At 36.0% G+C, this 15955-nt stretch overlaps 1 protein-coding gene across 6 annotated transcripts in view; it reads left to right on the top strand.

Moving 5' to 3' along the window:
* The window catches only part of CACNA1D (calcium voltage-gated channel subunit alpha1 D), a 196666-nt gene that overhangs the window by 163884 nt on the left and 16827 nt on the right, over positions 1 to 15955 (top strand). For all 6 annotated transcript variants that reach the window (XM_074836259.1, XM_074836260.1, XM_074836261.1 and 3 more), the window contains one exon: positions 5243 to 5373. In XM_074836259.1, coding sequence (XP_074692360.1) covers positions 5243 to 5373 — 131 coding nt within the window. The remainder of the gene's footprint in view (positions 1 to 5242; positions 5374 to 15955) is intronic.

Below are 15955 nucleotides of genomic sequence, written 5' to 3'. Positions count from 1 at the left end.
GCTTAAAAATATTTTTTATGCTAAATTAATAAAGCAAGAGGCTAAATTATCTCCGTTACACTAGTTTAAACCAGAGCAGTTCCATAGTCAACAGATAATGGAAATGGTTCAGATTTATGCCAGTATGACTGAGATTTGAATATGGCCCATGTAAAGAGATATCTAAATTCTAATGACACCAATACATCCGCGAGAACTGCAAGGCACGTATATTAGTTGTTCCTACGTGCTGTAAAATGTCAGATATTCGTTATATCTCTCTTTTTAAATATATATATTCTAATATATATATTTAGCCTTTCTCGATATATACATTTTTATTAATATGCTGTAGCGTAGGTTTAGGTGACTGTTTTTTACTTGCTTTTTCAAGTTTTAAAGGTGCAGGATCTGTTGCACTGTCACCCACACCCAGGATATTTTTATCTAGCCATCCAATACCTAGATCCATTGTAATTATCTGGTATTTCTTGTAGTTTATTGTACTTTTATAGTGTTACGGCAGCTTTCAAGACTTATCAGACTCAGGTTTGGAAGCAGACTCAAGATCCCAGGCCCGGTGGTGGTGGAGGCTGATCCCTTTCTGAAGGTGATACTCTCAGTCTCTAGGGGAGGAAAAGCATGCTGGCTGCACTGCTGTTCAGCATGACCCGAGAAGCAGCATTAGCTTTGTCGCTGGAGGGAGCCACTTGCTATTGGTGTGGTGGCTGCCAGATAACAGCGGGGATGAAGGCCAAAATCTAGCCAATTTGTCTATCCAAAGGGGAACTGATACTGCACATTTAAAACAACTTTTTGTGTTCTACTCTGTTGTTTTTAGCCTTACACCTAAGTGCTTGCATGGCATAGATGAATTGCTTTGTTATTGTTGTAACTATGTGCTTGAGCTTTTTCTGCAGCCTCTGTTCCTTTCAACTATGAGTCTTTCCGAATATTCTGAAGCAATTCTGTTTTAGGGTGGTGGCATGGAATTAGTGTTGCCTCTTGCCAACTTTATTCCCCTACATTTTTTTATTGAACTAGAAATGCATGCTTCAGAATAGTGAGCTGTGCCTGCCTAAATCAATCTGACAAAGAATCTATAAAGATTACATTCCTAGAACTAATCTTACATAGTAACTCACTGTTAACTTCAGCTTCATTTCATTGCTGAATATAAGCTGTATATTTATTTTCAGCTGTACTAAAATTCATTGCTAATATTTATTCTGCAAATGTAGCTTTTCAGTGTAGCTAGAAGGCTGAGAATCTGGATCACTGCTCAATTGATAGGAAACAGTATGGCTTCTACAACCCAATATAAATAAGAATGTGTTGGGAAGTCCTTAAGATTTATGAATTTTTTATTTCATTTTGGTTTCTTTCTCTGTGGACCTTGTTGTGATTTACCTGACAATTGAAAATATTGTAACCCACCTAGAGAAAAGAGGAATGCAGCTATTTTACATTCATATGACATAGGAGTGTAAAATAGCTTAGTATACAGTAGAGATTAGTTTCTGTTGATGCTTAATATTCAACAGAAAGTGGTATATGACAATAACACCAGTGACAGCTGATAATATCAGTCTGCTAGGGGACAGAATATTCACTTCAGTATAAATCAACAAAGCATCCAAATTCAATATGTTAAAATCACTTGCACTTAAAAGTATCGAGTGGTCTAGTTTATAATGTTTTTCTCCAGTATTACTTTTGCTGGTATTACTGAAGGCTAGATCCTTCGTGTGCTCATGACCATGCCTACAGAACACAAACAGAACCATTATTTGCAGAGCAGAATGAAAATAATCATTATAGCATATTTTTCATGAATTATAAATAGGTGCACTAGAATAGATGCACTAGAAATGATCAGTTAGTTAATTATTAGTATACTGGTTATATAACTCATTACTATAACTTAATTAAACCGATAATAGCAACACATTTTCAGTACAGAAAAATTAAACTGCTATGCAAAAACATAGAATGTCAGTCAAATGCCTGAATGTATGAATGCATTAACATTCTTGGGAGACTAGAGAGTAAGACAAATGCATACAACTCACTAAAGGTTCACGCGTATTTTCTAAACTCCCCCGTCTCCACCTGCAAGCCCATTTAATCCTGCCTAATATTTTTTGCCCTCTTCCAAAAAATTCCTACTGAAATGATTCCTTTTGCTGTCACTAATTGTAAATACAGATATGTCTATTCTGTGGTCAGTTATGCTTAGCTGCCTCCCTATACCTGTCCATATCTGGCTATATGTGTGTTACTCAAAAAACAAAGTCAAGGATGGCTCCCCTTGGCCAGACTTCAGTTCTTGTGTGCATGTGTCTGCAGTACAACTGACTGTGCCTGTGAAGTACACATGCATCTTGTTTGTACATACAGACTTCAGCATGCACAATTCAGCAAACTGGTAATGCATTCATCTAATATGCATATTAAAAGTTGGTGCATGTCCAGAGTGATCAATAAGGGCCCTTAAGTTTTGCATACTGAGACTTTGGAGGTATTATCGTCTCAGGTACAGTCAGTTGTCATGCAATGTCATAGCCTGACTTGAGACATGCTCTAAGTGCAACCCATAGTAGTATATGTTATATCAGTCTGTCACTTCTATGTGCTTGTTCTTTCTAGGAGCCATTCGCTATATCACTTCCTTAGAAGTTCTGTTCAAATACTTGAAACAAAGTAGTATAAATGATGGGGAAAGGCTTATCTGGGGAGTTTGACCAAGGCTATGTTGCAGATCAATGGATTCAGCTAAACTAAGGAAGGCAAGTTTAGATTAGATGCTTTATAAGAGATCTCTTCCTGTTACAAACCACCGTTAGTCTCCTGAGGAGCTGACAAGGAAGATTACAGATGAACATCGGAGCAAATGTTCACAAAAAGTTTAGAAATTAGATTTGTGGAGTCAATTAAAAACCTTTTTTACTGCTGAGACTGAATCTGTAGACTGGTGAGATTTTCTTGTGAGCTATGGAGTTCCTGCTATTTTGTGGTGGGAACTGGGGGGACTTGGACCTTTGAAGAGATGTCAGTATTTGGCAGAGCAGGCTCTTTAATGTGCTAAGATACTTCCTGCAACAGACTGGTCTCCCAACCAAGATATTTTAAAGCAATTATTATAATTATTTTTGCTTTGATACATTTAAAGAAAAAATGCTGGCAGAATACATCCCTGGTGCATTTTTACTGAAGTTAAAGCCTGTCATACTTCCTCACATGCATACAGCCCATTTCAGACTATAAAGAGAGGAGCTTATTTTGAATGGTAAAGGATTCATTTTGAGACAAACTTTGTCACGAGGTAAAAATGAGTTTAAACAGTGTTGTACATGGATTGGATTTCCCCATCCTTTTCATTGATGTGAAAGCAAGTCACAAAAAGAAGTGAATTAAATTTCAATTAACAAAAACTGTCACCTTACAGGTAATGATACTATTAGAAATACTATCATTACTGAGATACATTGGGAAATATTGACAAAATGAAGATACAAGAAGACTCTGTTTTAATCAAATGTTAATGTATGGTGTTACAGTATATGACAATCGATTAGAGAATTTGCTTCACAATCAGAGAAAAAGCTTGCTTAACAGGAGGTGTTCATATGTTAAAAAAACTCACAAAACAAAATGAAAAACCAAACTCAAGTCTATCATAAAACTTCATTAGAGAGATAAAATATGGAGGAAAAAAATGGCATAAAACGAAAAAAAAATCCATACTTTCTAACAAAGTTGTGTTAAAACGTGTCTGGGCACATTAGATTTTCCATATTTAGTCAAGTCACAACTGTACAGAGTAACCCAGATCCTGAGATGTGTTAAGCACCTGTCTGTCCCAGCAAGGGCAAGTGGAATGACGGGAACTTAATGCCCATCGGGATGTGGGCCCCAAGAGTGGAGGGAACTTTGATGCTTAAAACACATCAGCCCTGATGCTTAAAACACACCAGCCCTCCTTTATGTGTGGCAGTAGCCAGCTAGTAACTGTGTTGCAAATAATTATCTCAAGATACTGAAAAAAATCAAGACGTTAGACAACACAGCAGAAAGGGAAATAGCTAACTTCATGCCAGATAACTCTAGGGGAAAAAAGTACATGAAAACAAAAGCAATGTTTTTGAATAGAAAACTATTCCTAGTTTTCTGGCAAGCGTTACTCATCAAGAGATCAGTCTTGCACAACTAAATGATTCAATGGGACGCATAGAACAGGCACATACATTCTTAACATGCTATGAACCAGGTGATTTCGATATCCTCCTAAAGTACCTGCCTTTGAACTTTGAAAACTTTGAAATTTGGATTTTATTCACAACAGTGACTCTAAAAATGCTAGGGTTTACTGTTTGTGTATCTTTTGAATTGTACTAAATTAACTGATGGAAGTTATTTTCATTTCTGTCATCATTGCAGAGCTGATACAATACAATACAATAGTGTGTGAAAGCGACATCTTGTTTCATATTTACTATCATCATCACTTATCTAGAAGGTGGCTAAGGACCACATCTTCACTTAAACAAGAGCCTCATAGAAAATATGTGAAATTGTAACCTCTGTGGGATTTCCTCAGAGTCTAGAATCTGTCTTATTGGATGATAATAAGATAGCAGAAGATACAGCCTAACATGAGCATCTGGGACAAATAAAATTCAAACTGGAAGGTGCTCAGGTATTAGAGTGAGGGCATGACACCAGTAAAAAAGTGTGCATGGCAAAGCAGGCTGCAAAGATGTCAAAAGTCCTTATGCAGTCAGAACAGTGCCATGTTGATACACTGACTAAGCAAATTTGGTTCAGCGGTGAAAACAAAAATGTTGTAAGCAGGACTGATTTGTGGGTTGTTTTTTTAATAGAGTTACTTTTATGAACATAATTGTATGTAAGCCGTAGTAACTTTTATTTTAATCCCTTTATTCCAAGTAACTAAAGCCAGTCTTTCAGCTTCTATGCATATACAAACATGGTTATGGTTTCGTTAGACACCTACGTGGGCTTACTTAGAAGTACATGAGACTTGGTAAAGTATTGTATTTTCTTCTTTATTAAAGATGAGTTCATTTAACTGACTGAGTCTAAACTGCTTGCTAAAACATTGCTTTTAAGCTAGTTACAGGTTCCATTGTTGTAAGCTGAAAGCATAGTACCTATTTTTTCCCCCCAAATCAGATGTGAGTATACAGGCTCTTGATAAATGTGCTGACTTGGGAGAGATCTGTCTGGTCTGTTCATTTAGATGATGAGGTAACCGTGGGGAAGTTCTATGCCACCTTCCTGATACAGGACTACTTTAGGAAATTCAAGAAACGCAAAGAACAAGGACTGGTGGGGAAATATCCTGCGAAGAATACCACGATTGCTCTGCAGGTGATTTTGTTTTTACATTTTTAACTAACCATTTTGTGAGCTTACTTGAAATAGCAGGTAGATGAATATTGATGATTGTGCACTGCTGCAAGGATTTTATTTATCTGGGACACTTCTGGCCCTTATTCGTCAGAAAAGTAAAACATAATCCTGCTATTCTGTCTTTAACAAGGTAAGTACAAAAAGTTACTCTCTGTGGATTATTCAAACAGTAGCAATGGTTATACAATTTCTTAGCAAGTCTAGTTGATACATCACAATCTAAAGTTGCTGATGTAAAATCAGATAAATGAAGTTCTGAGCTATCATTTCTGTTCTTTGTTTTGCTTTAACTGTTAAATTTCTTGTGTTCCTACAATGCCATAAGCCAGTTCTCAGATAAATTCCTAATATATGTTACCTCACAGAAAAGAACTTTTTATATGGTATCATTTTTCTTCTTAATTCTCACTGTTCTTTTTCTTCTCCACTTACGATTGCTCGTGAAATACCTTCCTATTAGTATTTTTTAATGTTTACAAAGTCTGAATTTCACATTCATCAATTTCTGTTATAGGAAGTAATATTAGCATACTACATTAACGTCATATACCTCTGTCTGTCTCTTAAAACAAGCTATCAAATGGAAACCAGGACAACAGATTTGGCCAGCTGTCTCTCAACAGGCCTGCAGCAAGCAGTCCATAGAGTATATGTCATCGAAAAAGTATATTCTGAAAACTTTTGTCCAGTGATACCCTTTGTATCATGAACTTTGAAAAAGGCAAATGGAAGGCTGTCCTCAAATAATTCCAGACATCATACACTGCACTATTTTTATTGGATTGGGACTTTCTGAATTTCAGTTAACGATGAGTAGATTCCTATAAACTACAAAGATGTTTGATGTTTCTGATAACTTTCTATTCTGATGCCAAAATTTAGGAACATCTTGTGAAAATCCCTTTCTAAAAGGGGAGAAATGTGTTAACCTGATTTAGATACTGTTTTCTTTGTTAAAAATCCTGCTGGTTTGTACTTTGATCTAGTAGAATGATCTTTGCTGTCTTAAGTGGCTAATTTGTTTCATTCCTATTTCCTGAGAATGTCTCTGCTGGCAGCTCTGACACACATTCTGTTCCAAGCCACTATAAGCATAAGAGATGCAACAGGCAGCGAAAGATTCATCCCAGTTCTTGCTATTGATGTGTGAGCACATGGCCTGCCAGGCCAGTATGAACTATATTTGCATCTCATGAGAGAAGAGAAAATTATGGGGAATGGAAGAGATAAAAAGAAAGACTGGAAACAGTTGAGAGGGAAGTGAAAGACATCGGATTTTTAGTAAGGACTAGGAAGGAGTTGTCTTCACTGCAGAAGCATTTGAGCATAAGGAGCTCAAAGGTACTTTTACGCCACAGTATTAACAGTTTTCCACTTGTGTTTTTGAAGTTCACACATAACAATATAGAAACAAACACTGCATTTCCAAATGTGAATGTGCTTTGTTGTTTATTATCAGATCGCGCTTCCTGTTCAATAACAGAGGGCAAGATGAAACGGGAAGAAATTAGCTCTTCCTCTGTCTTTGACAAATATTTTTCAATTCAAAACAATTTTTAAAATGACCATGGATCTCTGCTAGGAATCTACAAAGACTTGTGGGATTTGAGGCTTGGCATTTATATTTTTGCTGATTAAAACAGTGCTCCTGTGGTAGTAAAATGAGGCAGGCTGATAGATAGGAAGGTTCTCCCTCTCTCTCTCTCTCTCATTATCTTGTTCTCTCTCTCTCTGTCTCTTTCTTTCTCCTCATTTTCTTCTGTTCTACTTTTGTCTTTCTAACAAATCAGTAGTAACTCAACTTGATTTACCAAATAAAAGTGGAAATACCATTTCAAAGAAACTTGAAACCTATGGTTGGGAAAAAGCCCAGTCTTATGGGTTTTCAGTACAGCATATAAAAGAATAATATAATTCAATATAAAAGATAATATAATTCAATACTACAGCTACAGCAACTCAAATTCAAATTCAGAATGCCATGTTTTTTAGAATAATTAATTATATGAGGATACAGCTTTAAAACAGACCTCAGTATCTTTCTAAAAGAGATGTTCTATTTCAACAAGGAATTGATTTCTTCTGATCAATGTCCCCAAGAACAGTCCTGTGGGATGTATTATAGGGAAGTTAGTATAAATAATCACAGAGGATCCTTTTGGCCTTATAATGTATAAAAATCTGATGTCTCTCCATTTTCAGCCTCTTCATTCCAGACTTGCTTTGTCCAAAGCTTAAATGCTTAGAAAACTCTAATGTTTTCAAAAATCTATCTTCTTAACAACCATTTTTGGCAGCATAATTTACAGGTGTACCATCAAAATTGTTTTTCAACTACAGAAATTTTGTTGAATGATCTGTGAAAGGCTTGTAACTATGAAGATGTTGCTTCAGTTCTTGCAGATCTAATAGCTATTTTTCCATTTATCCTCTCAGATACTCTAAGTAAACTAATGTTTGCAGATCTCTCTGGTAAACAATATACTAAGAAAAGCAGAAACATGCAGTATCACTGTCTGTCATCCAATTTCTTAGGGAAATTGTGATGACTGTTATGTCAGTATACGTCATACTTCTATTGTAAATACTGAAGGAACTTCATATAGCAATCACAGTGGATTTATATCTTTATTACCCAGTTCATCCAGATGAGTTTACTGTGTGTTTATATATCCCTGTGTAAACTAATCCTACAAACTGCACATACAGTATTGCAGCACCTAACTACTTATGAAGATATGGGTGGAACAGATTGTGAACAAAAAAAAGTACTAAATTAGTCAGCCTTCTCTCCTCTCTGGAGGGGAGAAATATCCTCAACTCCACCTGAGTTCCTGACATTGAAATCTGCCAATAAATACGGGACCTTTATTTTTATTCTTGGCTATGTTTACCTTCTCTTTTCATTGTTTTGAGAACTTTCTTTCTGAAATTAGAAACTTCCTGTAACCGGGGCAGGCATGTGTCTTCAGCAGCAGCTTTTCTTTAGTTTCTCTAAACTAGTTAAGATTTCACAGTATCTGTTAGTCATGATAATACCACTGCAAACCACTTCTGCTTTCTGGACTGCTAAAATGGATCAAATCAGCAGAAGCTGGGCTAAGCCTGTCTAGTTTTTCAAGCTCTGTCATTCAGAACCTTCCTATATAGGAATTGTTTGCTATAAGCTTTAAATAAGATGAGGAAAATACTTCTATCAGGCTGCAATAAGGAAAGACTCTCCAGCCATCCAATTCTTCTATTTGTAGAGAGCAAGACCAACTGTATTTTCATATTCTTATCAACATCTCACCCTGTTGCAGACCAGCTGTCATGTTGCAAAATCCATAAGCAAACCAGCAGATAAAAAGCAGTATCACCTGTTCCAGTTTGTGTCAAAAGCTGTATGAGCAATAAATGCTCTTGTACTTTTGCTGACATCTGTAACTTTCTCTTGGGGTAGTTGGAATTACCTGCAGAATTAGTTAATTAGTTAAGAACATGCTTCCTATGGATCTGATAAACCTTGCAATTGCTGCATTGTCTAGTCTGGCCTTCCTTATCTCCTTTCTCCTCCAAGAAAGGGAGAAAATGTGCTATCAAGCTTTACAATCCATTCTTAACTGTTGCACGAAGCAAGAGGTGAGTTACAGTTTTATAAATCTGCTGATTCCTATAGTTGGCCATGTCATTCCTTCCCTGGCTTCAGGGAGTAAACATCCACTGTGAAAAAGAAGGTGTACGTTCCTTGTGACGAAATCCATTCTGTGTTTTAATTCTCAGGACAACTGTTGAGACAAGAAATTAATGGATACCATTTTCCCTGTTTCATGAGAATGTAACAATTTTTTTAACATAGATCACTCCTCTTTACCTTCCTTTAATCCTCATGTTCTCAGTGGTATTTTGTTGGGAGTTTGGTGGGTTTTTTTGTTTTTTTATGATAGTCTTGTTTAGTACTTTTGAAGATACTGAAGGGAAAACCATTTAACTGTCAAATGGGTTAAGGCACTGCTTCTTCCAAGAGAGTTATACCTACCTTTTTTTTTTTTTTTTACTAGTTGTTTAATTATGTTCTAGGATATTAAGATGAATACCTTGCTTTTAGCTAAAACTGCTTAGAACATTTACTTCTCATGCTGCTGTTTCCAATGGAATGACTTATGTTAACTTAGGCAGAAAAATGATGTGCAATAATTTAAGAGCTTTGACATGCAAGATAAAAAGTTTTGTAGAACTGCAAAGCAAAATCTTCACGATATTACAACTAGAATTCAAGGTCATAAAAAGAATTGTTTTCAACAAGAAAAGCACTTAGAAAAAAATCTAGTATAAAAGATAGGAGTCATCTACACCATCTTTAGTTAGTTGAAGACAATTGCGTAACACAGGACAAAATTCTGCGAGCTCAGGAAGGTCCAGTGAGGTTTTTGGTGGCCTACATTAGTCATGTTAGTAAGTCCTGTTTCAACAAGTGTGGGACTAAATCTTCCCACGGAACCCACATTATTTAGCTAAAGATTTGATCTGTGGCCCCAGGAAGGCAGACTGACTAAGGAACATGTCTAAGAATACTGTTCTGATGTTATCTTTAGAACAACACTAAAATAATTTGATTTCAAGGTTAAGTAAAAAGATACACTGATTTTTGTTACATCAAGAACTTTTGGCAGTGGATGTAATAGCTAAAATCAATGGCACCTTAATTTTACCCTTCTCCCAAATGTGTTTTCTATCGTTTGCAATTCACTAGATAAAAGCATTCTATGTGTGCAGTTACATTGCCATCAAAATGTTTTTCCAGAACTTTACAGCCATATTACTACAGCAAAATTTACTTTTATCAAGCCTCTTATCCCACTTGAACCAGTTATTAGTGTATATTTGTCAATAAAATACTCTTAAATTTCAAGAAACTTCAACCATCCTTTGACTTTTGCAGAATGCAAGGCATGTACTTTTTTCTTACTTTTAAAAGAATGTTGTTATATATAATCACATAGTTATTGAAAAGCAGTTTTAAGTTAGGGGAGGTTCAGTGGCTTGAGGAAATAATTAATAGGTTCTTAGGTTTTCTGAATTAACTGTTTTACTTAACCCTGCTTTTTTACATACATACCCCTTGCATCCTTAATTACTTCTAGTTAAAGTTACAATGCTAACACTCTCAAATTTATTTCAGATAATGTTTGAAAAATTAGAACTAGTGGAAAATGTTTTCTGTTGCTTTAGAAATTCTTCTTTACCATATTGCTCTATAAAACAAAAGTAGTAGTAACTTGTAGTATGTGTAAACTACCGAGCCCTGATGGTATTTATGTGTCTGACATCAGTGATAAAAATGTGCAAAACCAGCAACTCACACTAAGAGAATCCTCTTAGCTGCTGCTTCTCTGACGTCAAAGATGTCAAGAAATGCAAAATATCAAGAAAAAACAAGAAAACAAGGTGCATTTTTTTCCCCCTCCAAGGTTCTGAGAGTTACACAGGTAACAGGGAGTTACCCTGCCTTTCTGCCAACAAAATCCAAGCAGTTCTTTAAAGGAGTTGCACTTGTTTCTGCTTTCACTTTGAAATGAGCTGCACTTTTCATGCAGTGCTGTTAAAACTGCTGCCTCTGTCCTTTTCAAACTATTAAGAGGATGTTACAGTTGATCAGTGATAAGTGTTTAACAAGACTGAATACATTTGAAATTGATCTTGAATTCTCTAATAGGAAAACTAACAGCTTTAAAAACACCTGTTGTAAAGATTGGGTTTTTTCTTCCCCTTCCATTTCTCTTTAGCTTACTTGAATTTCTCTCTCTGCAAGGTAATGATAATTGGTCCTTAATGCGATAAAATACTTCTTAGAAATGCCTCTTCCACTGTGCAGGTGGCTCTTTCACAGTGTAACAGTAGTGTAACAAGCTAAACCAGAGAAAGAAAAGGAAAACTGATGTGGGTGGGCCAGCAGTGACTTCTGTAGGAGATTTTATTCAACCGTGTCCAGCATTTGATCAGACTTTTCCAGGCACTATAGTGTGAGAAGTGGCTGTGTCTGCCTCCCAGGGGACAGCGTAAATGCTGTAAAAATCAACAGCTTCTGAATTAGCACTAGAAAAAGTACAGAATACTTCTTTTTGTCATTAAGACTTTAGGAGTTCTAACACATGAAGCTGAAAATCACATCATTTGCCTGAATTTCATTTGGTTGTATGAGACCAAAATTTGTGTACTGTGTCAAGAGAGTGTCGCTGGCAGCCTGCTCACCATTTTGAGGCCAGAACCTTGACCCAACTGGAATAAAGAAAACAGCTGCTTCTGATACTGGGTTTGAGAAATTTTTTGGGAGAGAAGTAACGATAAAACTTTGGGCCGAGTCAGCAGATTAGAATGGAGCTCCCTGTAAAACAAGATTTGCTTTCTGAATGCCAGAGCATGCAGCAGAAAGGAGTTACCCTTCTTATTCTACAATATTGCATTCAGGGTGATTTTTGTTCTTCGTAGCTCAGTTTTTCCTCAAGGATGCAGCATTTGCTGTTAGCCTAGCACAGGCTGCTGTTTGGGTACACGTAGTCAGAGAAGAGGAAGCACTCTAGAAAGCGAAGTGGGTCTCAGAAGATTATCTGCTCAGGCTAGTCAGTAAAGTCTTTTTATTGTGAAGTTTCAAATTTCTCCTCACTCAGAAAGGGACATTTCAAATTATAACCAACAGCAGTTTGTCTAAACTTGCATATTGTCACTGAAAACCTCTGCAGAAATTAAATAACAATACCCCTTGGAACTACAGCAGTCTGTCTTCTGCAGACCCAGGGGTTTTCACTTCTTGTGAAGGGAAGAAAAGCAGGTGGTTCTGAAATGATAGGTGGCCAGTTCATGTTAGCTATCTACTGTCATTTTTGTGGTGTTATACATGCTCCTAGGACATGAGAAAAAAAAAAAAATCCTTAGGGCTCTCAGTGACTTTCTAATGCTATTGACTGATATTTATGCAGTGAGAACAAGTATATTTTCTGTGTAAGATCAGAACAAAATTGTAGTTGTAGCAGTAGTTTAGGAGATGTCTTTTTGTAGTGATGGAAATTTGTATTGAGCCAAACAGTAGTCACATTGCCAGTAAAATAAATGCTAAGTGAAGCATGAACAAATTTAATTACTTTCATCTAATACTTAGAGTGAATTAATTAATTCTACACTATTTTTCCTAGGGAAAATACTGTAAACTATGTGATGTTTGCATCTATATTTGACATTTATTTACACGTAACTCTCTTTGTTAATACACACAACTAAAAGGACATTTCCCATCACATCACAAGTACACAAAATTTATTGAGCTGAACTTGATTTTAGGAACATGTTTCAAATTAAACTAATCATGCTTTTTTCTCTGCAAATTTTATAGGTAATATCAACTCTGTAGTAAACAGTAAAATAAAAAGGGAAAAAAAATTTTAGTAGGCATCAGCTGAGGGGTTAATATGTTGCTCAAGTTCAATTTAATTGTGCTCCCATGTTCATGTGGTGTTCATAGAAGGGCTTAGCTTGAAGGGAGCCTGGGTTTGATGGAAAGCACAGGGCTTTTGTGTAGTTGTAGAGCAGTGCACTCAGCTCCAGCATTAGAAGACGGGCTCTGCAAAGATGAGTAACACAGGGGAATCAAGGCTCGACTACTATGTTTCTTACGTTCACTGCTATAGCGTAGGTCTATTCAGCTATTTTTTCTGCATGCTTATTTTCTTATTTCAGTAGTCCTTGCATGGTATTCTGTTCATACGAACCTCAGTTTATTCTTATGTTAAAGTGTCAGTGTAGCTTTGAGGTTTTTTGTTCGTTTTTGTTTTGTGAAATAAGCAGGTAGTAAAAACATGTTCATCATCTACAAATGTAATGGTTTATATGAACGTTTTTAGAGTCATGGGCTTTCAGTATTCTGAAGCTCTGAAGACCTAAGTATTTAGAAATCATGTTTATGCTTTATTTCAGATCTAGTGTGTTTATATAGCAATATGCATAAATATACATCATTCTTCTAAAATCTGTGAAGTAAAGCTTACAAATGTCTCTTCCATTTCCTGGTATCACTATAAGATGCCTCAAAAGAGGAAGCATTGTGTATTTTACGTGACTAGAAATAGTGTAGGTGATCGTGATTCTCACTGTTTAAATAAGTGTATTGTGCTTGCACTTCTTAAACTAAGCTTAAATTGCATCTATATGTAGGTTGCACCATACCTCAAAATGGATGTGGGCTGAGTTTAGATATAGGGAAAATTATCTTTTTGTAGTTCCAGTAATTATAAGCATTTAACTGTTTTTCTAAAAGTAATGACTCTCAAGTCTTGCATGATACACAGATTTCTTAATATAAGACATACATCTAAAATGATGTTACTGTTCTATGCATAATATGGACATAGAAAATGGATTTAAAATCTATTTGGCATTTGTTAAAAGTAGACTTTAAAAATGTTAACTGTTTAATTTTTAATGTTTATCTTAACTTTTAAATGTTTTGATGTTTTGGTGTGAGGTGCTTTTCAAGCATCTTTAAGCTTATCTCTCTCTGAATGATCAATTCAGAAATACAGTTATTAGTCGTATGACTTTTTTTCTCACTGAAGGACTCCTACAGTTCTATTATTTCAGCATTTGAAGGCACATGTGTGTGATCTCAATGCTGGGTCAGACAGGGGCATCATTAATTGTCTCTTGGGATGCTATTTAGGACCCAGCACTGGTTTCTTAGGGCTTCCTGCCATCTTGAAAACATTGCAGGTGCTATTATGCCTCATAAAGCACAGCTGCACAGAATTATCATGTTAATCTGAAGTCATCTTGTGCATTTACAGGAAAGCCTATTTAAAGACATGCTTGGGTTTTTATGTAATTATGTTGTTCAGCACACTGTGTGTCACTGGTTTGCTAACTAACCATTGGACTGATGCATCTCATCTTTCTCATGCCTACAAGGAAAAATTAAGCAAGGAGGGCATCAAAAATTAAATTTTGGAGAGAAAGGATCTGAATAAGAAATAACTTCTTTTTGCAAACTTCTAGTGAAATCTCTGGAATAGAATTAGAGGCAATCAAACTCAGTAGCATTAATGTCTTTTCTTCCTCTACTTCAAAGAAACAATAATAAAATAGAAAAACCTGAGTAGAAGCAACAGATGTCCTCTTGCACAACAGCATGAATAATTCAATGGTGCAGTTTTGATCAATGTTAGCCCTACAGAACTGGTGCCTAAACATGTCCCTTGCATGTTTTATCTGTTCCATTACAGGCCGTTTAATCTTCCAGTGTCTTTGATGAAAACAAAATTTACTAAAAGGTATAGGGTAAATGCACATAAAGATTAATACCCAAGTGAGAAAAAAAAAAAATTTTTTTTTCCAAGTTACAGATACATTAGGCAAAACCATTTTTGTATAACAAGTAATAATACTCTGTTGGAAGGTTAGAGATGAACGGAACTGAACAGTTTTGTGTTCTGCGATATTCTGGGATTACTAACACATTTTGTTAGAAATGTGAGCCACTGGCCTGATTTTACAGCTTTGTGAACCAGGCAGGTTTCCAGTCTGGTGAGCTGAGATGGGTATTAGATGTATGTATGATGGCAGAACTGGCCTCCTGCTTCTTGAAATGATGTGATGGTCCTCCAAAAATAGGAAATAAATAAATATTTATTATTCACATTTACACTTCTTCAGGGAAGATCTTTGAAGTTGGTTTTTACTACTGAAATGACATAAAATAATCATGAAACTTCCTTTAAGGAAAGGTGAGAATTCTCTCAGGACATGAGAAAATCTTCAAGAATTAGGAATCTGTCATAAAAAATAAGGATATAAGGGAGATTAGAGAGTGTGTGACCGTTCCAGCAATCTTTACCAACCAGCTGAAATATTATGAAGGTTCTTATATCAGTCTTTGGTGTCTCCTGGATGTTCTGATTCAGGAAAGTAAAGAGGAATTAGCTGTGATTTTCTTTCCTCTGCAGCTCTGATAAGCCATGCTCAAAGACTGTGAGGAAGCAATTTCTGTGTAACATTCAAATTTGACTTTAAAAAAAAAAAAAAAAATCATTATAGCATGATGCTTCAGGAATGTGGCTAGTCTTGAATCATTATATATAACAACAACAAAAGGTCTTATAAATTTCTGCTTAGGGAAATAATTGCCCCCGAAGAACTTAAGCAGTCATAGTGAAAAAGAAACGAGCACACCTCTGGGAAATGTAGACACGTCACCATCCAGGTGCTCTTTTTGTAAAGTCTCATCCAATCAGGTTTTTTTCTAAGAGAAGAAATTATCTCACATTTAAATGTAGCCGTTTTTGGAACCTCTCAAATGGAGGATAAGATATACTCCCATTGCTCTTTTGTGCATTACAATGTCTCTAGGCTTCTTGCTGGGTAGACTAAAATGGGCAATGTTATATGGGGACATGTGTATCAGAAGGACCCTTCTTCCCTGTAAATAGTGGAGAGATGTGGGGAAGGTTGGTTTGATTTTGGTGTGTGTTCTTTTAAGAGATCTTTGATTTGGTTCTGAAGTGCTTGAAGGTAAAGT

The sequence above is a fragment of the Strix aluco genome, chromosome 11 (genome assembly GCF_031877795.1).
Source record: "Strix aluco isolate bStrAlu1 chromosome 11, bStrAlu1.hap1, whole genome shotgun sequence".
In the NCBI taxonomy this organism is placed as follows: Eukaryota; Metazoa; Chordata; class Aves; order Strigiformes; family Strigidae; genus Strix; species Strix aluco.
The sequence above is the reverse complement of the archived record's forward strand: the minus strand, read 5'-3'. Positions and strand labels throughout refer to the sequence as shown.